Genomic DNA, 23,217 nt, shown 5'->3' on the forward strand with positions numbered 1-23,217 from the left:
AATAAATGAAATTGATGAGGTGGAAAGTAGTAGTTCAATTTACAATTTAAACCTTTCAATTAAATAGGGACTAAATTTAGAAAAAAAAGTGAGTATTTTAGTCATTGTTTTAAAAATCAAACTAGACCAAATAGTCAAAAACGTTTGGTTCGAGAACCAGTCAGCTCACCGATTCCATTTTGACCCTAAATCAGTATTTTACACAAAAAAAAAAACGTTGAAATAGTTAAAGAACCACTAACTCAGGCGTTTTAACCGTTAAAATGTTTGACCCAGTTAATAGTTCTCAAGCCTTCCAAACTAATTCCAATTTTTTTATTTCAATAGAAATTAGAAAATAAAAAAAAATGAAGAAATTAAACTTCCATATCTCATAATCCTATTTGGTTATTCCCAATGGCCAAAATTAGTTAAGGTTTTTAGTTTTTCCATTTGATTTTGAATTTTCTCATTTATGTGATTCTTTTTAAGTTGTAACAACAAACAAATTACAACTCTAATAAAGAAATAGATGCAAGTGATGAGAGATTAAACATCAATTTTATATTAGAAATCTGAGATACACCAATGAAACAAACGATCTGGAATTTGAGAGAAATTTAGAGAGACAAGAGAGATGTAAGAAGAGGGCAAATGGTGTTTGTAGCGACGGTGATGATGAACATGGAAATAGTTGCTGGTGATGGTTTGTTCTTCTTCTTCTTCTTCTTCTTCTCAGCTTTAACCAGTCGCTTCCTTCTCAAAGTCTCACACTCCCCTCTCATAATACACACACGATAGACTTTAACCTAATACTAATATAACAATAAAAATAAAAAAAAAAAGTTACATTATATTTTACATCATACTGGTTTAACTTGCTCAAACTAGACGGTTGAACCGTTGACTGAAAACCATAAGCCAAAAGTAGTTATGTTTTTAGGCCGGTTTTTAAAACCTTGATTTTAGATGTGTTCAATTTTTTCTATAAGTCTTTTGTATTTTTATGTATAAAAATAATTCTGATATGTTACACTTACTTTTTGTTTAATATGATAAATATATGATATTATACATGTGTTCGAATGCTTTTTTTTACAAAATTTATGTATTTTTGTATTTATTAATTTTATCATTTACTTATGACATTAAAGGTTAACACATTTAACCCAAAAGTTGGACTATTCATTATTAAATAGTTATAAGTTATGTATTTCATTTTTATTATCAATAAAAATAATTATTATTTATTATACTTGTTTTTTTAATTTGATCAATAAAAATATTATAAATGTGTCTAATTTTTTCTACATTTTTTGTTAAGGAATGGTTATTGAATTGCTCAGCCACCACTTGGATAAAGAATGGTTTTATTTTTGAGTCACTTTTAAAGTATATGGGTTTATATTGTTAAAAACATTGACATAAATCAAATTAATAGAATTTATTAGTGAAAAATAACTTAAAAATATAGGATTTAATAAGAGAAGAATGGGATTTAATACCATAAGTATAAGACTTAATTAATGTGAGGGAATTAAATGAGGTAGAAAGTAATAATTGAAATTACATTTTTAACCCTTGCAATTAGAGATGGATTAAATACACAAATATAGCCATTTTTGTAGCCATTAAAGCTATAATAAAATGACTTTTATACCCTTTATCAAACAAAGAAATTGAGGGTAATTTTAGCCCAAAAAAAATTTCACACTGCACCCACACTATAGATTAATAGCAAAATAATAATAAATGTTAATAATAACAACAATAACAATGATAGTAATAACAATGGTATAGAGAGTTTCAAAAAATCATTAGTAGGATAACATTCCAAGCCTTTAAACCATATAGTCCAATATATCTCTTTTTTTGGGTAAATTACAATGACCCCCTATGTTATGGGGCCAATAATAATTACCCCCTAAACTTTCATTGGCGGTAAAGACCCCTGAAATTTTACTTTGTGACACACTAGAGGATCGTCATTTAATCAATTAACTTTGAAAAAATATCATCGTTCAACTATTTTTTTTTAAATCCCCAAAGTACCTTTGACTTATTTATTTCAACAATTTATTATTTGATTAGTTTTCTAAGTATAATATTAAACCACCTCGGTTGCTCTAATAGATCCTTGCATATTTTTGGATGGATTTAATATTCGGATGAAAATTTCATTTTAATAGATATAAATTTAAGGTTTCATTTGTTTATTTTTTTCTTACTTTATTGGAGAAAGGAGTGGATATTTTTTTATATTTTAAGATGAAGAGAGACATTCATGTTAGTGAAATGATTCTTGTTATTTTAACCGGGTTAGCTTGGAGAAAATGGACATATTTGTTGGGTCAATTAGGGTTTAAGAGAAAAAAAAACAATGAAAAGAAAATAAGTAAAGTTCAAATGGATACTTTGGTAAATTAATGCATTTCATCATTTGACCTAACAAGTTAGGGGGGTATTTGTTACAAAGTGAAAGATCATGGAATCTTGATCGCAAATGAAAGTCAGTGGGTAATTGTCACCGACTCCATAGCAATGTTTTAAAAAATGACATAGAACCAGAACTAAAACCAATCTTGCCATCGATTTTAGGGTTGACAATTCAACTGTCCAATTTGAACGTATGGCCCATTCTAATAAATAATTAAAAAAATGGATCAAAATAAAAAAATGGTCAAAACCGTTAAACAGGTTGAACAGGTCAACAATTCGACCACTTGGGTCAACGAGTCATTGACCAATTCAACAGTTTTTAACCAGGGACTGGTTTTAGGATAAAACGGAACTGATTGCTTGGATAGTTCCCAGTTCGAACGGTTCAACCGTCCGAATCAATTACAGTTAAAAAACATTGCTCCATAGTGTATTTGCAATATACCATTTTTACCTTGCATTTCAAATGCATAGACGTAATGTCAACTGGCTATCTATGTAGTCATAGCACAAATTAATCTTGCTAAAGTTCTAACCACATAAATCATAAATGGATCGGGGTCTGCTACCAACTAAACACTATCAACCCCGTCCCAACAAGCCAACAAGCCACTACAGCCTCACATTAGAAACATGGCCAAATTGAAAAAGGAAATGCCACTACAGGTCTCTATCCAATTTAATATAGTTAAAGCCAAATCATATTATAGTCTATGAACACCTACTGATACTTTTTAATATGTAATAACAAAAGCGTTTGTATTTGGAAAGAAAATAAACAAAGAGCAAATATTTCTCACTTTCTTTCTGTATTTTGAACTTTTATATAAATATTTTGGACTTTAATTACATCTAGGCGATAATTGAGTTTACATATCTACTAATCGAATTATTTAAACAGGTAGTGTTATTATTATTATTGTTCTTTACTTCGAACATAAAATTAAAACTAAATAAAGCGGAATGGCTTGTATGAACGTAAGATTGATGCATCTCTTTTCTCTCTCTCATTAATTTATCAATTTATCTAGTACCTGCTTATTATTAAAAAAAAAAAACTCCATTCTATCAGCCTCTAACCACCTAATAAATGAAAAAAAAAGTACCTAATAAATGCTGAGTTGGGATCACATGCCAACAAAACAAGTTTCAACACCGTACCAACTTGATCTGACACTGTACATATTGCCATAAAACTAGGACCCACTATAAAAGTGAAACCTACCATATATGAGATGTGCGGTGTCAGATGTTGTTGGTGGAATGTTGGAACATATTTTGCTAGCACGCGATCCAAATTCCTAAATGCTTGCCCACCCGTTCCAAATCCATCCCCAATTCCATTTAATCAGTATCAATCTGGTTATGTTGGTAATGTTTTCAGGGTCAACTCATAAACCAAATCCATTGCCCTATTGGAAAAAAGGAATAAAACTTCCATGCTTGCAAAGAATAAGAAAGTTACTTATTTCTCCTTTTTTTTATTTTTGATTTTTTTTAATCCATGTCATTTTTTATAAACAATTCAATAAATACTTCAATTTCCCTCTATCTTTTCCCTAAATTATATCTCTAACAAAATAGATTCCCATTTCTCCTCTTAACTAATCAGGTGCACTTGCTTGGCATTGCATGTGACAATTTTAGATGATGATGATGGTAATAATAATGTATCTAAACTTTTTTACAAAAATTATGTATCATTTGTTTTTATATATTATTTTATTTAATTATGGTATTATGGATTAACCCATTTGAATTGTATGGTTGAATTGCTTACTTGCCACATGGATAGAATAAGATTTGTTTTTGGGCCATTTTTTAAATATGAGTTTTATATTATTAAAAGTATTGGATATAGATCTAATTAATAAAATTTATTTATGAGAAAAATATCTTAAATAAAGATAGAGCAATATTTAATATCTGATATGAAAATATGAAAACGACACTATTTTAAAAAATATTAAAAGAAATGTCCATTAGATTCAAAGACAAATTAGTAAGCTTGCCAAATAATTTTCTTTTGTCACTTTTGTTTACAACGCTCGACGATTCACTAAACCTGCTCATATTATACCCTAAAATGTTAGACTTTTGATTGAATGTTGTATATGAAAGAGCCTCAACTTGTAAGGCTACAAATGAATTGGAATTGGATCAGATTGAACGAAATCCAAATTTGATCCAATTATTGAAAACTTGCATTTGAATCCAATCGAATTTGTATTAATCTGACTTTGCATTCATTTGTAAAATAAAAAATAAAAAGTTAATTACTTTTTAACTTTTATATATAATAAAATATTATAAATATAACATATTGAATTTATTATTATATATAAATTCATATATAATGTAATTTATAATTTTTTTATACTTGTAAATATAATTATATAAATTTTATATATTAAAATCAACCAATATTACAATATATTCAAATTCACATTTTAATCCGAGATCGGATAGAGTCAAATTTGAATTTGATTTTATTATTGATTGGATGCAGATTGCAAAATCTGAATTATAGATGTGTTTAATTTTTTTATAATTTATACATTTCTATCTACATAAAAATAATTATGATATGTCAAACTTATTTTTTGCTTAATATGATAAACATACAACATTATACATGTCTCCACTTTTTTTACAAAATTTATGTATTTTTGTCTTTTATATTTTATTAATTATTAATATTTAATTGTGACATTAAAGATCAACAATTTGACCCAAAAGTAGAACTATTAATCTTCATAAATCAGGAAAATAAATTCATTTTTGGTTAGTTTTAGATTATGTATTTCATTTTCATCGTCAATAAAATAATTTTTGTTTATCGCCCTTATTTTCTTTATTTTAACTAATAAAAATATCATAAATATGTTCATTTTTTCTTTTTCTTTTTTTGTAAATTTCTATATTTACTTCTATTTGAAAAAAAAATATTATCTAACTATGACTTCATGGATTAATCAATTTGATTTTGGATGGTTGAATTGCTTAGTGACCACTTAGATGAAATAATGGTTTTGTTTATGAGTCTGTTTTAAAATACATGGGGTTTACATTGTTGAGTGTATTAAAATAGATCTAATTAATAGCATTTCTTAATAATAAATAACTTTGATATAAGATTTAATAAGGAAGAAAGGGAGTTAATAACTTAATATAGGACTTAATGAGAGAGGATTAAATGAAGTGAAAAGTAATAGTTGAATATAGGGTTTAAACCCACACAATTAGTGATGAACTAAAATCACAAATATGGGATATTTTAGTCAATAAAACTTTCACAGTCTCGATAATACTTTTATTTTGTTAAGAATATTGACATAGATCTAATTAGTAGCATTTAATAGTGAAAAATAACTTAAATATAGAATTTAATAAGAGAAAGTGTAAGTTCTCTTCATCCACACTTTTATATATAGTATAGATTATTAATGCAATTTCAACCATATTAATTAATGTTTTATCAAAACAAGCATTTACCATGCCTTAAAAAAAACACATTTACCCCTTAGATAACTCAAGTTGGAGGGGCATATTTTGTTAAATGAAAATTCCAGAAAATTACACCCCATTCATACTTTTATAAGTAGTGTATATGTGTATATGTGTGTGTGTGTATACTAGTAATTACGTGCATTTGCACATGAGAATTTTTTTAATACTAATTACTTGAATTTTTTATATATCATAATTAACAAAAGTAACAATATGATTAAAAATAAACTCAAATGCTTGTAGTAAATGTGCATGTGCATTGCATGTGAAAATTTTAAATTACAATAACAATTATTATTATTATTATTATTATTATTATTAAAATTTGTATTCCATTTTTGCCATAAATATAAATAAATTTTATTTTAACGATTATTTTTATTTATTATGATGAATATATAACATTATAATTGTTCCCAGATGTGATAGATTTTTTTGCTTTTTCATTGTTTGTATTCTATCTTTTTTCTAAATATTTATTATTCAATTATTACATCATGAGTTTCTTTTAAAAGTTGGATCATTGATCCACCATCTAGATAAGTAAATAGCTTTACTTTCGGATTTGTTTTAGATTATATATCATCTATATTATATAAATAATCTTTACTTATCATACTTAATTTTTGTTTGACATAATTAATATATAATTTTTTATATATTCTATTGACGAATTGTACTTTTTTATTTTTTAAATATTTATTATTTAACTATCATATCATCGGTAAATGCAATTGACCCAAACCACTAATCCACAACCCAAAAGGAAAAATAATTTGATTTCTAGGTTGACACTAAATTTTATATTATGTTTCCATCATTGATAATGAATGTATGCTATTAGAGATGTACCCAATATTTATTTTTATGAATATATAACATTAGATATGTGCCCAAATTTTTTATATTTTTATTTTTGTTATTATTTATATTTATATTTTTAAAGGTTTTATTATTTGACTATGACATCATTTCATTTATAGGTTGATTTTAACTTTGGCATTCCATTTTCATTATTCATAAAATTACTTCTTACATTTCATATGCATTTTCTTTAGTATAATGAATATGCAATATTAGATTTATGTCCAATCTTTTTTAATTTTTATATTATAACTTTTTATTATTTAATTATGATATTATTTATTAACCCATTTGACCCAAAATGGTTAAATTGCTTACCCACCATTGGGAGGGAAGAAAATATTTTTTAAAATAATTATTTTTATAATATTAAAATTAATTTTTTGAATTTAATAATAGAATATACCTTAATATGAGATTTAATGAGAGAGAATATGAAAATAATTTTATTTCTAATTGGTTTTAAATTTTACATTCAATTTCCATAATTAATAAAAACATTTTTTTTATTTAGCATTGCCAAATAGAAAGTTTCTCATACTCCAATTTGGACATCTCATCCTCCTGTACTAAAATATTCCTAGAAAGTAAATACACATATCTATTAAAAATATGCAACTCAAATTTCAAGATAGCATAATAAATGGATTAGAAATCAATGAAAATCATTAATAACCTTAAAGTGAACACATGAAAGTATTTACCCCCCCCCCCAGTACAGTAATTACCTTGACTTCCTTATTATTGGAAGAGTGGTCATAGGCCCTCATTTGCTAATCCTCAACATGTTGGAAAATCCAATGCCCATATGATAAGCCACATGTTGATGGAGAACAAGTCATTTCTATGATACGCCCTCTCTCACACACACCCACAACCAAGTTTTTGTTATGTTATTACTTATCTATTTTTTCTATAAAATAAATTTATTTGATTGTTTGGTTTTATTAAAATATTTTTGCATAGAGAGAATATTGTTGGAGTACTGACTAGATCCACTTCAACTCTCACTGGGTCAATGGTATGCCATTTTGCATAGTCGTTTAAAAAAAGTGACACTACAAAAATTAATACTAAATAAAAATCTAGTAAAAGTTAAAACAATTTAACAACAGATTAAATGAAAACTAATACAATTATGAAAGTCAAAATGCTCCTTCTTGGGGCACAAATTGAGTGAGTTGGGTCAGGGTGAGGATGAAGGTCAACCCAAGCCCAACTCAAGGTTAAGCTTGAGTTTACCAACACAAGTCCAACCTGAGTTTAACCCAACACATATCAAGATGGGCTTGGACTTTGACATGTTGAGCTTTATAGCCCAATTTCTAGCTATAATAAATCGATAATGTTGGGTGGGCTCAGATTCTATCGGGTCAAACTCGGGCTACCCAAGGCCTCAATCTAAGCCTAACCTAAGTTTAGGTTATGCCTAAGATTTTTGGCCCAAGCCTAGCTTGAAGTTTGAAAACTCAAGCCCTTGTGCAAAATCTGGTTAATTCAAACTCGGGTTAGGCCCACCTATGTTGCATCCCTAGCTCATTTTGCCTAATTCTTTTAACAAAGCTCGTGCATTGCATGAGTTCCCCTAATTAAAAAAAAAGGTGATGACAGGGAATATGATCTCTACCTCGAATCCTACCTGTTGCCATTCCTAAAGATCATTATTTAACCAAATTTGGATGGGCTCCCCATAGAGCGCACCTCACATGTGCCCCACAAGCATAACCCACCCACCCAAGATTTGAAAGGCTAAAAGCATATTTGAGGTATAATGGACAAAAAAGGTGGAGTGTAAACCTCAAATTTTAAGAATAAAAGTAATTAAAGTTTAAAAATAACATATAATATACCAAATTAAAATGATAGAAGGTATAAATGCCCATGAAATAAATGTTTATAATCAATATATTTCAGTGGTTAAGCATTAAATAAGATAATAATGAATCAACTAAGAATTGTAAACATTTTACATTTCTTGTATCAAAATGCAAAGTTATCAAATAATTCAAATGACCAATTTAGAATAAAGGAAACATAAGAAGAATCATCCATATAATGGGATATTAGATTTATGGTCATTCAATTTTTTAGAAGAAATAAAATAACTTAATTAATTTGATCTATGCAAAAAAGCAATAAAAGAAAATAAATCAATTATAAAAAAAATGAGAAAAATAACAAACTTGGAACGTTAGATTTAAAATAACACGAAAAATCATTTGATATATCCAAGAGAAACTAGGAATTTGATTGGCCCTTTTTGCATTGAACTCTCTGAAAACACTTAGATAAACTAATAGAACTTGATTCCCATATTGGTTTTTCATTTTTACTATTTTTTATTTATTTATCCCATATTTATTGAAGTGTTTATTCTATATTTTTGAAATATAAAAATGCAAACAAAAAATATAGATTTTTTTTTGGCACTGAACCACTAAATAATCATTGACACTTATGGTTCATTCTAACAAAGACTTAAGCCTTACATCAAAGTTTTAAAGCTTAAACCTTGAGAGGCAAAGGCCATGTTTGGTTCAATTCTCATTCATTATCATTCTTACCCAATATAAAATTCTAAAATGGAAAAGAATGGGTAAAAATAGGCAGAATGAAAAAATATTGCTATGAACCAAACACTTTTTTCCTAAAAATGAATTATTTTCAAACTGACAAGTGTCCTATGTTGCTCATTTTCATTCTTCAAAAAAAAAAAAATTTATGCCGGTATTCACAAACCGTCAGCCTAGGTCTCCAATAGTCAATGTTTACCAATTGGCATAGATGTTTTGTAAAAGTACTTACGTAAAAGTGATTTTTTAAAAGTGCTTTATAAAAGTACTTTCGTAAAAGCGTTTTTATAAAAGTACTTTTGTAAAAGTACTTTCATAAAAGTGATTTTATAAAAGTGTTTTCCTAAAAGTGCTTTTGTACTTTCATAAAAGTACTTCAGTAAAAGTGCTTTCGTAAAAGTACTTCAATAAAATTGCTTTTATAAAAGTGTTTTCATAAAAGTGCTTTTATAAAAGTACTTTCGTAAGTGTTTTTACAAAGTATTTCCGTAAAAGTGCTTTCATAAAAGTACTTTAATAAAATTATTTTCATAAAAGTACTTTCGTAAAAGTGCTTTTATAAAAGTACTTTCGTAAAATTTCTTTTATAAAAGTGCTTTTGTAAAAGTACTTCTGTAAAACTACTTTTGTAAAAGTGTTTTCATAAAAGTACTTTTGTAAAAGTGCTTTAGTAATGTACTTTTATAAAAGTGCTTTCGTAAAAGTGCTTTTATAAAAGTACATTCGTAAAAGTACTTCCATAAAAGTACTTCCATAAAAGTGCTTTTATAAAAGTACTTTCATAAAAGTGCTTTCGTAAAACTACTTCCATAAAAGTACTTTTATAAAAGTGATTTCGTAAAGTGCTTTTGCAAAAGTAAACATCTATGGCAACAGTTTTATAGGTAGAGTTTCCTCAAAAAATGAAATGAGCAAGATGGGGCATGATTCTTTTTCATGCTGCAAGCTAGTCATTTTTTGTGCTATGGGGCTGATTTTTCATTCTAAAAAGAATGTAACCCTTGGCAAGAATTTTGTAACCAAACACTATAATGTTATTCATTCTTGCCCATTATTGCCTAAAATAAGCAAGAATTCAGAGGCATAAGCCAATCTCATGTCTCAAGGCTTAAGCCTTTTAAAAACAATGCATCCACTGACCTGACTTGCTCAGCCCTGAATTGGTATCACAATTTAACCGAATTCACATGAACTCCCCATAAAATATGCTCCACACGTGCCTCACAGGCCACAGCCCATCCCCTTGAGAATTGGAAACATCTATACTTGTCAAGGGGAGGAGTCCATCCGAACTCTGTTAACCAATAGAATTGTCTCTTTAGGCTACATTTATTTACCGTACAAATACAAAATCAGGGTTGTGAGTTTGCATCACTCACAACCAAAACGAAATCGAAGAAAAAAGGTATAAAACTTCGATTTGAATAAATATTACCTCATAAAATGCATTTTACTAGTTGGCTGTTGGGAAAATCCTTCTTATATTCGGTCATCAGAAAAAAAAAATCCTAAAACAATTTTTCCTGTCATGTAACTTTTTAACCAGTTAGGGGGCCATCTAGATGGTTTTTAATACCATTGTGTTGCACGAGTATTGTGAAGGTAATAAGGTGGCTGATAGTTTAGCAAAGTTTGGTTGTGTGTCATGTAACTTTTTAACCAGTTAGGGGGCCATCTAGATGGTTTTTAATACCGTTGTGTTGTATGAGTATTGTGAAGGTAATAAGGTGGCTGATAGTTTAGCAAAGTTTGGTTGTGTGCCATGTAACTTTTTAACCAGTTAGGGGGCCATCTAGATGGTTTTTAATACTGTTGTGTTGCATGAGTATTGTAAAGGTAATAAGGTGGCTGATAGTTTAGCAAAGTTTGTTTGTGTTAATGGTTTTGGTTCTTATTTCAATAGTTTTTTATGATTTAATTTTAAAAACTTTTTTTGAAGGCTAAAATCAAATTTCATTCATTCAAGAAATTGATATACGTACATAGAATTGCCAACAAGGCCAATCAGAACCCAAATACAAATTTTTAAGAAGAACAAAATATATAAATGGATGTAGGAGAATAAATGAACTTTTGCAATTCAACAAAGGTGAAAAAATCACCAATAGAAGTAGAAAAGCCCAACTACAATCCACCATAAACAGCAAGAGAAAAGACAGGAGAGGTTCCCAAAAGAGATTGCAAAGAGCCGGTAATAGCATGGTTGGGGTAGATTCGCAAAAGAGGATAGAGCTCCAAACATTACAACTGATACCCGATATGTAACTGCTTTCCAAAACGGCATTTGCCGGAGAACTGCAATTGGAACTGACCATGAATTGCTTCTGCTAGAGAACCACAAACGGACTTAACCATGGATGGCAAAAACGTAAAGCAACACCCATCGGTATCGAAAGCCCAATACATGATCCAATAACAAGTAACCCTTTTGTCAAAATGCTTGCAAAAAGAAGAAAAAAAAAACAAGAAAATAAATGAGAGAATGAAGGAAAATGGGGGACTCCCCGAAGGGAGTCACCCCAATAGAGAGATTAATAGAGCCTCGAGAGAACAATTGTGCGACTTGAAGAGAGATCTGCAAGTCGCAGAGAGCGGTTTGAGAGTGTGGGGGGTTCAGAGAAGGAGCGGTTTTAGAGTACATGACCTCCATTGCAATTTTGTTTGGATTTCCATATACATATATGGTGTATATAGGTTTTTATTTGTTTTTTTTTCATACATATATGGTGTATATAGGTTTTTATTTGTTTTTTCTCTTCAGATACCATTAGACATAGGGCTGCAAGTCGGGCCAGGTTGAGGCCAACCCTATGTTCTAAACCCCTAACCCAACCCAACCTGACCTACCCAACCCTAACCCTAACCCTAACTAATTCCTTCAACCCTAACCCAACCCGATGTCAACTTCGATTTGGGCCCAACCCAACCTTCCCATCCCTTAAAATCTAGTAGAAAAATAAGTATTTATTTATCATGAGTTATGACTTATGATAAATTTTTTATCAAAAATATAAATTCATGGAATCAATAATAATGAAACATAAAATTATGGAAATAAAATCACTAATAACAACTCATAGGATCAAGCAAATAATTTGAACATAAAAATTACAAGACAAAAGGAAAAGACAAGTAGTCAAGTACTGTGAATAACTTAAAGAAAGGCATGATAGTATGTAGGGGGGCTATACAACTATCATGCATCTAAACAAATCAATGTATGTTATATATATATATATATATATATATATATATATATATATATATATATATATATATATATATATATATAACATGGAATCAATAATAATGAAACATAAAATTATGGAAATAAAATCACTAATAACAACTCATAGGATCAAGCAAATAATTTGAACATAAAAATTACAAGACAAAAGGAAAAGACAAGTAGTCAAGTACTGTGAATAACTTAAAGAAAGGCATGATAGTATGTAGGGGGGCTATACAACTATCATGCATCTAAACAAATCAATGTATGTTATATATATATATGACTTGTAGTAGAGTTGTAGACTAGTAGTCTAGTACTATAGGGGGTCGGGTTGCCCGAGGGGTCAACCCTAACCCTAACCCGATCATCAACCCGGCCCAACCCAACCCGACTTTTTCAAGTTGGGTTTGGGCCAACCCAGCCCAAGTTGCAGCCCTAATTAGACAAATTTGTTTTATATGAGTTTTTGGTCTCCTAGTTCATGCAATGAAAAATGAAAATTAAGGAAAAAAAATTTTATCATAAATGCCACTAGGCACCACTTGACTTGCATGGCTGGGCTTGGGATGGATCCACATCAATTGAAATTCAGTGCAAAGCAAATTAGCCGGTTGGCTCAATCAAGGTTTGACCTGGACCAAAATCAAGGCTGATTCCAAGCTTGGCCATATAGGGTTGGGTCAAGAACTCAAGGTTGATGTACCATTTAAGTGGACCCATTTACATCCATAGGTATGCAGCTTAGCTGTTTGACTTGATTTAGGTCGGCTTTAGTCCAGTCCAACTTAATAACTCAACTAAGGTTGCAATTTGGGCTGAGTTAGTCGGAGCACAATTCGGAAAAAAAAAGTTTGGGTTGGGTTGAAATTCAGCCTATGAGCCTATGATTAAAAGTCCGACTTAACTTCAGGATGGGTTAGGATTGAGGTCTTGTCCAACTTGAATCATATCGACTTAGCTTTCTATCTTTATGTATAAATATTACATAAATTTGTGTATCCATATCCATATCTATATTTCATATTAATATTAAAAACGTGGATGAGGGTATAAATTCTTTTTTCTTTGACTAAATCACTTATATTTTTGCATTTTTGTGATTTAGTCTCTATCTAATTGTAAAGGTTGAAATGTAATTTGAATTACTAGTTTTCACTTCATTTGATTTCCTCTCACTGAATCTTGTATTTAAGATTTTAACTGATTAACTCCCATTCTCTAACATAAAATCCTATATTTAAAGTATTTTTTTCTCATTGATTTGCATGTAATTCAAAGCAAGTATTTTCTGTATATTATAATAATACATTATATATATATATGCTATGGCTAGCAATGTTTGATATGACACGTGAGCACGACACGAAATTAGTGGATCCTTAATAGTGTTTGTATCAAAATCATGTATGACCCATTAACATGATGAATAAATGTGTCGATTTTAGGTTGATTTTTTTTAAATGATTTTAGGTTGATTGACTTAACTTGAAAGTGACCTATAATTTATGACCTATTAGATCATGTATTTATATCTGAATAAAATGCTATTACGATAGGTAAATATAACATTTGGATTTTTTTTTATAAATTTGTTTAGCTAATGGATGATAGAATATTTATTTTGCCATATATATATATATATATATATATATATATATATATATATTATGTTAAACTGGTTAATCATGTTGCTTTTCTGTTGATTTGGGATATATGTGTTATTTAGTATAGAATAAAATGGATTAATCGTGCCAATTCGAGATACATACACGAGTCATGTTGTGCTGCATCATGCATGTATAATACATAAGTCGTGTTCATGTTTAAAAATTGACACTATTAATTAATCGTATGATATTCGCGTCAACCTATATATTTGAATAATCCTATCTCGACGCGACAAGACCATGCCCTGATAACACAAATTGTCACCCTAATTTGGAGGTTATGGGTTTGGGGGATGGGCTATTCATAGGAATGCAAATGGATTTGATCAAATTCAAATAAGGTATATCTGAATTTGATTTGATAATACAAATTCTATATTTAATCTCACTTGACAATCTTACAAAGATTAATCAAAATCTGAATTTGTTAAGGACGTTGGATATTTGAATCTATTTCGATTGGATTTAATTACCCATGGGCTTATAAAATTTAACAAATTATTAGCAAGAAAAAAGAAAAGGGAGAATGACCGATAACCCAAGGGTCAGAATTTGTAGGCTCAAAGTACATTTGGGGTATGCGTCAGCTCGAAATTGATGCCAATTTACGAGTGGGTATGGATGCATAGAGTGTGATTTTTAGATCTTCTGAATGTTTATAACTTTGTAGTGAGAATCAAAAATCTGCATTAGGCCTGTCTGTACTTTTCCAGAAAAAAATATTATAAAGCAACATAATCATATAAAAAAATCAAATTATATAAGTGGTGATCTGATTTTTTTAAACGAATCGTATTTTTTCGATCCAATCCAATCCGAACATTTTATAGGGGTATCCAATTCAAATTCAAATTAGTCATGGATCATGATCGGGTCCATTTATACCCCAAGGATACCCTTTGTTGTGTACCCCGTGAAGCAAAATAAAATAATCAAAATGTATGATTTATGTATTTATATATGTACTAGTGTATTTACACATATGTCTATTTATAAATTATAGATGCACAATAACAATTTTAAATTTAAAGGGTAGCCCCAATTCAATCCCTTTACAATTAGACTAGCAAAGCGGCCCTTGCTTCGTAGGGGCTGGATTGGAATTGTATCATACTGCACACGATCAAATAAAGTCTACAGTAGAAGAAACCTTTGAATAGTGAAAATTCAAAAGCATAAAAAAAACAATGGTTTTTGAACCGCCATTGACCTAGACAGATAGACATTTCAGTCTGGGAACCGTCCAGGCAACCAGTTCCATTTTACCCCAATCCCACTCCCTAGACAAAAACCATTGAATCAGTCAACGACCCATTGATTCGAGCAGTTAAACTGTCGACCCGTTCAATGTTTTTTGGCCTTTTTTTTATTTTTTTAATTGGGAACCATCCAGGCAACCAGTTCCGTTTTATCCCAATCTCGGTCCCTGGCCAAAAATCGTTGAATCGGTAAATGATTCATTGACCCAGGTAGTCAAACCGTTACTGTCAATCCGGAAACCGGTGGTCGAATGGTTCCGCTTTCAGGTCGTATGAGTCACATGCTCGAATGACATAACACGTAGGGTATTGCTTAATGGACCTCACACACTCAATTTTTTGCTTGTAATTTTTATTGTCAAAACAGGTCGTTCGTTCAAACCGGATAGTTGAACCGTTGACCAAAAAACTGGTGGCCAAAACGGTTCCGTAATTTTTTGCCTTTAATTTTTGTTGTAAAAATGGGTCATCCATTCGAACCGGATGATCGAACCGTCGACCCGAAAATCGGTAGCAGTTATATATATATATATATATCTTATAATCTTATAAACCAGTACAGTTTGAGAATTTTCAATGATGAGTTTTCATTGAATTGCCCGTTCTTGTAATTTGAGAACCGTCTACCCAAACTGTGTCCGTTCTTATAATTTTCATTGAACCGTTGAACCGTGTTGCCATTTGGCAAAAGGGAAGACCACCCATTTCCCTTTAATATATAGGGATAAGTGGATTATAATCCATCTCAAAAAACTGAATTGCAGCCCCCTGTAAAACCGCATCCTGGTCGTGGATTTGGCATCAATCTACGGGCAGGATTCAGTCCACCCCTAGAAATCTTAGCTCATAAGTCTTAACACTATCTAAATTACAATTTTTCCATGATATCGTAGTAAATTACTACCATTTGGCGAATTTCGTATATATATATATATAAACATTGATCCATATCCACTATATTTAAATTATTAAATATGTGCTAAAAATTCATATTTCATCTACTGGAAAAATTGATTTAAATGTGGTATTTTTAATAAATTGTCATAGGTTTAAGTTTTACACCAATAACTTTTAATTTCATTTTGGTTATGAATATCATATCAAAGTTACCATTAATAATATATAATATTTTCATAATTTTTATTTAAACACTTACTGTAATTTCACATATTTATCATTTATTTTGTATATTATTAAAACACTTTATAATTCATATTTGTTGTTCTTAAGGCTTAGTTTGTAATGAATATAAATACAAATTTGTAGAGTATAAAACCTTGCATTTTATATTATTTTGTATGTATTTACACTACTTATATTTGCATTCCTTCCAAACTGAGCATAACTTATTCTCCATCATGAACCATTTGTATTTCAATGGGGCCATGGTTGCATGATTTCTTTGTAGTTGGACCTACAAAAGCCTCAGGTCCTTATGGTATTTGTGCTAAAATGTATCAACACTTTTGGGATGAGATTGGTGGGGAATTAATATCCTTTATTCAAGATTTATTTTATCATCTAGATAAAATTCACTAGATAAATGGAACTCATATTGTTCTCTTACCAAAAAAGGATTGTGTTGAAATTGCTTATGATTTTCAACCCATTGGGTTAACAAATGTCGCATATAAAATTGTGACCAAAATCATTACCTCTAGACTCAAAAGTTTGTTGCCCCGTCTCATATCACCAATGCAAAATGCTTTCACTCCGGGGTGATAAATTCTAGACAATCGGATAATAGTTTCTAAAGTTATCGACTCTATAAAGAAAAAGAAAGGTAGATAAGGGTTATTTATTTTGAAGTTAGACCTTAGCAAGGCATATGATATAATGGAATGGCCTTTTTGATGCATGTATTACGTTTAAGAGGATTTTTCGAACAATTTTGTGATTTGATCATGAAATTGTATTTCTACTAATTATTTTTCTATCATGTTGAATGGGATTCCCTCCAAGCCATTTCAACCTCATCGAGGATTATGCCAAGGTTGCCCTCTTTCACCTTATTTATTTATTTTGTGTGTGGATGTTTTATCTAAACTACTATTGTGGGACCTTGAATATGGACATTTGCACGGGGTTAAACTTGGGGCAGGTGGAGGTGTGCTGAATCACATAATGTATGCTGATGATATTTTAATTTTTGTAAGGAGCACTATGCAGGAAGTCAGCTGAATTAAGGAAATTCTATACATGTTTTGTTCTTGGTCAGGTCAACAAACCAGTTACGATAAATCATCAATCTATTTTAGCTCTAATGTCCATAGACGTTGTCACTGAATGTTAACTTCCTTTATCGGGGTTAACACGATGAGGGGTGACGAATTATATTTGGGTTATAGTTCTTCATGACATTAAGAGTTGTAAAGAAGATGGTTCGAGGGTGATTGAAAATGTCAAATCAATATTGGAATGATGGAAAGGCCATTGTTTGTCTCATGCGGGTAAGGCAATTTTGCTTCGTAGTACAGTGTCTGTTCTCCCTACATACATCATGAGCACTAAACCATTCACATCTTCCCATTGTCAGCAACTTACATATTTGTCCCGCAATCTTTGGTGGATTTTTTTACTGATAAGAAGCATTTATATCTACGCAAGTGGACTGATATTACTACTAAATTGTCAGGAGGTTTGGGTTTTAAAGATTTTTGTCGTCTCAATATTTCCCTTGTCTCTAAATTATGTTGGAGATTTTTTATTGAGCATTCACATCTATGGGTAAAAGTTTTAGAGTCCAAATATCTTCAACAAAAAAATTGTTGGACGATTTCTTCCAAAAGCATAGGGACTTATATTTGGACGAGTATGCTTAAATGTAGAACTTATCTTAAGCGTGGTTGCCAATGGTGTATTGGGAATGGTTGGTCTACAGATGCCTTGGCTGATCCTTGGTTGCATAAACCTTGGACTATTCCCAGTACCAATTTCTCTCTCCCTCATGAGATACTTGTACTACATGTGGCATATTTTATTGACCCTCACACTGGTTCTTGGGTGCATGAACAACTTTCTCATTTTTTTGATTCTTCAACGGTGCAACTCATAAAGACCTTACTTCTACCAACAAATGTGGAGGATATTGATGACAAGTTGGTCTGGACACTTACTCATCATGGGAGGTTTACAACGTCTTCCATGTACAATCTCTTGTCAACTGATGATGCACACCATTCTAATGCATGTTATGCTTTTGGCACAATAACGTGGAAGAGCTTTTGGAGTATTAAGCATTTGCCTCCACGGGTACAATTCTTTCTTTGGAGATGCTTAACAAATGCTATTCCCTACCATTGGTCGATTGGCTAACTATATTACTGGTATTGACCCTACTTGTCGCTTATGTGGCACTACTGTTGAAACCATTCACCATCTATTTTTTGGTTGTCCGATGACCAGATCAATTTGGTTTGCATCATGTTTAAACCTAAAAGTTGATGAACATATAGACTGGAGTCTACAGGATTGGCTATATCATTGGTTTAAATTTGAATATTCTTTTAATGAAAGCCGATTATCTTATTTTACTATTGCAAGCATTTTCATGTGGTAGATATGGAAATCTATATGTAATATAATCATGGAAAATCGGGCATTTGAACCTATGATAGTTATCTTCAAGGCCCAGTCCCAAGTGGAGGAAATTCGATGCTCTTTGTTGATTAATGGGGATATTTCTAATACTACCATCTCAAGGCTGGATGACTCTTCCCACTTTTGGCAGAAACCTATCCCTCCTATGTACAAAATCAACTTTGATGGTGCTTTTATCGTCTTCAGATGGGGGATTAGGTGTTGTGATCCGTGATCACTCAAGTGCTTTTATTTATGGCAGATCCATTAAAGTTCCTAAAGCTTATCTAGAAGAATTAGAAGCAAAAGCTGTTCATGCGGCCCTTTTGTTTGCTTTAGATCTAACGCTTTCTTCCATCATTATTTAGGGAGATTATAGATTTGTGACTACAAGTCTATTGGAGTTTGGCTCTCACGCTCCTTGGTGGATTACATGTTGATCACAGATTGCAGAATTTTTATTAGAAATTTATCCCACTGCTCAATAAATTGGGTTGCTAGTTCTAGTAATATGGCCGCTCATATGTTGGTCAAACATGCCATAACTATTTATCATTTGCATACATGGTATTTATGTCCATCTTTTTTATATTATGCTATCTTTCAAGATTGTAATGATGAGCGGTTAAATTAATAAATTTGGTTATGATAGTGCCTCATAACCTATTGACATTCAAAAAAAATTAATATAAAAGTTATAGATGATAGATTTTAATAATAAATACGTGAAATTATAGGAGTGTCTGAAATCTGAATAAACATCCATTTATTTATATCAGTTCGGACCCGATATAAGTCCAATCGGTAAGGTCCGATTAGAAATATTTTTTGGTAGAAACTAGAAAGATTGAAATAGAATTAAACAATAAAATTTGGATCTAACCATATCCGCTTCGATTCGAGCCGAACTTAAACAATAAAATTTGCATCTAACCATATCCGTTTCGATTCGATCCGTTTAAAGCCCTAATTGATGCGAGAAAGGGGTTTTTAATAGATGAATTGGGTGGATGGTAATACCTGTTACCCTGTATAAGGGAGACTATTGCAAAATTACAATTTCACACCTATGGAGTCATGGACAAGGCAAAGGATGCGCGCTACAAATCCCATTCACTGAGACACTGACGACTGTCTTTTGTTTCCGTCATTTCATCCACTTTACTTGCTGAAACTTCTGCTCCGTGATCCCTGCGGGGATACAGAAGTGCAATGGAAGCCGAATTCGGAAAGTATCGTCTTAACTGCGAACTCAGAGGTCACGAAGGCGATGTAAGATATCCCACTCATTGAAATCTTTGCTCCATTTATGTTGACGTTTCTCATTCGCCATTGGTGTCATTTTTTTTTTTTTCTGTTTTCCTTTCCTTTTTTTTAAGCTTCTGTAATTGAGTAAAAGTGCCATGATTTCTACTACATCCTCACATATTTTGTACGCGAGTAATTGAGTATGTATATGATGTGCATCCACCAAGTATCATCTTGGTTTACTCCCTCCTCCCCCTAGAGAAACAAGAAGGGAAAAGGAGTAAGAAAATCTTCAACCAAAATAATCCCGCAAACTAGATTTATATGCTGGCCTGATGGCATTTAAATGCTCATTAGTTCCCTTATCAACCATTTCTTCTTCTTAACTGGACGGATGACGTTTAGATGTTCATTGGGTTCTTTATAAACTCTCTGCTCTGTTATCTGGGCGAACAGAGTTTGAACACTCCTTAGATCCCTCATGGACAACATTGTTAATAGATCCATCGCAACGGAATTCTCTGTGACTTCTTCTCCATTTGATGGATGTAGACCCACAATATTGGTGGATAATAGCTGAACTGATCATCTTTATGCTCAATACAAGAGCAGTATCTCAAATATTTAGTATTGCACGTTAGTTTATTGGTTTCACCATAATAAATGATCATTGCATGCTACGGCGTTACTTGTTCTTTTACCAGAAGAAGATTAAATTGGGGGCATTTTGAGGTTGCTAAAGTGATGAAGGCTACACCAATTTTAGCATCTGGCAGCTTTATTCTTGAGCCTGTGTTAGAACCTTCACATGATTAAATGTTATATGTTCATTGACTTGAAACCATGATCATCCAAGAGTAGGAGGACCATGTAACCATGGCATGTAATGTGAGCATTGGGCTTCTTTGGCCCAGCAAAGAAGCTGATTACTTGCACACATAAAAAATTTCAAGTGCTTTTATTTTTTTATTCCATATATTGTTTTTGATAAAAGTACAATGAGTGTATCAAAATCCAATCCATTACTTTGGCAATGAAAGAAGGCAAATTAGGGTTTGAAGCACCAGAATCCCATTATCAGAGCACTATAGTCCTACATGCTTTCAATATGGTTATCTTATTTATTTACAAGATAGAGAATGATTCAGTGAGGATCAGTCAACTGAGTTGCTAGTTATAAAGTAGATAATTCAAGACAGACAAAGGACAGTCAAATTAGTTGCTAATTCTGGTGAAGTCCAAGATCGGAAAGATTAACACCTGTTATGTGTTGCAGAAAAGAAGTCCAAATAAAAGACTTTCCTCTCATATGTGTCTCCTCTGCAAGGACAGTAGTGAATCTGTTTCTCATATCTTTATATCTTGTCCCCTTGTGCTTTGCATTTGGAAGCATCTTTGTTCTCTAATTGGATACAGATGGAATCCTCCTCAGGATGTGGTGGGCATCTTTATCCTAACTTCTTGAGGCAACCAAAGAAAAGAGGAAGACTTCTTGGGATTTGGAAAGCAGTAAGGGCTGCTGTGGTATGGACCATTTGGGAAGAAAGGAATGGAAGGATTTTTAATGATAAAAGCAGGACTGAGGAGGAAATTACTGATTTAATCAAATTAAAGGCTGTACATTAGGTGAAAGCTATGGAGACTTTCCAAATTTTTTCCCTCAATGACATTTTGAGGTCATGGAAAGAGGTGGCACTCTCAGATCAAGTCAAGGTGAGGCAAATCATGGTTTGGAATCCCCTGGCTCAAAACTTCTTAAAGCTCACTTTTGATGGAAGCTACACTGGTAATATGGCTATGGCTGGGATAGGGTGTGTTTTCAGGAATTCAGAAGAAATGGTGGTGGCTTTGTACTCAGGACCATTGGAACACAGAGATGCACTGACAGCAGAAATGACTAGCTTATTCCATGGCTTAAAATTTGCAAAACAATTTGGCTTATACAATCTAGAAGTGGAAGGGGAGTCCCAGGTGGTTATCTCCTTGACAAGAGCAAATTTTCAAATCCCTTGGGTCTTCCAGCAAACATATTGGGAGAATGAGTACTTAATAAGGGGGCTAAATGTTTCTATCAAATGGGCGAGAAGAACAGCAAATGGAATGGCAGACACTCTATCCAAACAAGGGGCCTTAAGAAAACAATTATTCTGGGCTATTCTGTGAAACTTTTGGGGTGGATCTTGCACAAATCTGATTGTAATATTTGAGATACATTAATAAAATTTCTTCAACTGATAAAAAAAATTCTGGTGAGGTCCAAGATCTGCAAATTCTGTTGTAATTAGCTTACTAATGGAATGGTAAACAGGTCTATGTTTCCTTTTTTTTGATAAGTAACGGGGTCTATATTTTATCAAGGAGCATTTTTTCCCAGGGTGATGTTGTGTTCCTTCTATCTTGTTTTTGTTCTGACAGAGTGACTGTTATTCTATTACCCTCAGCGTTAAGGTTTAAGGAGGAAAATTTGTGGTTGTAATTATACCACCATCTACACATCAATAAACTCTTTTGATACTGTTACATATAAAAAATTAATAAATTTCTGTTTGAGTTTGAGATTTTTTTTTGTCGCCTTTTGCACATTGCTTGTTATATATATATATATCATGCATATATATATATATATTTATTTATTTATGTGTTGCTAGTCATATCTCATGTATCCATCCCTCTTCTTGACCATATAGGGGCAGGGTTTTACAGTCCATAGTTCTTTGATTGTTGGTATTGATACAAAATATCAACATACCACTTGCCTATAAAAAATGAATCCTCTTTGGTATAACAGATACCTTTTTCAGAATATGATTATCCCACTCAGCTTGCTTATTAATAGAAACAAACTTATTGAGAATGTAAAAAATGCC

The 23,217-nt window shown here is 31.4% G+C and overlaps 1 protein-coding gene across 3 annotated transcripts in view; it reads left to right on the top strand.

Annotated features, from left to right (window-relative positions):
* Positions 1-20,124: 20,124 nt before the first annotated feature.
* LOC104595776 (transducin family protein / WD-40 repeat family protein) overlaps positions 20,125-23,217 on the top strand; it is a 94,809-nt gene continuing 91,716 nt past the window's right edge. For all 3 annotated transcript variants that reach the window (XR_016076286.1, XM_010256662.3, XM_088887829.1), the window contains exon 1: positions 20,125-20,374. Coding sequence is in view for 2 of the 3 variants with exons in the window: in XM_010256662.3 (XP_010254964.1) it covers positions 20,315-20,374 (60 nt within the window). In the remaining variant the exon portion in view is untranslated. The remainder of the gene's footprint in view (positions 20,375-23,217) is intronic.

Source organism: Nelumbo nucifera, chromosome 5 (genome assembly GCF_055504915.1).
Source record: "Nelumbo nucifera cultivar China Antique chromosome 5, China Antique-T2T, whole genome shotgun sequence".
In the NCBI taxonomy this organism is placed as follows: domain Eukaryota; kingdom Viridiplantae; phylum Streptophyta; class Magnoliopsida; order Proteales; family Nelumbonaceae; genus Nelumbo; species Nelumbo nucifera.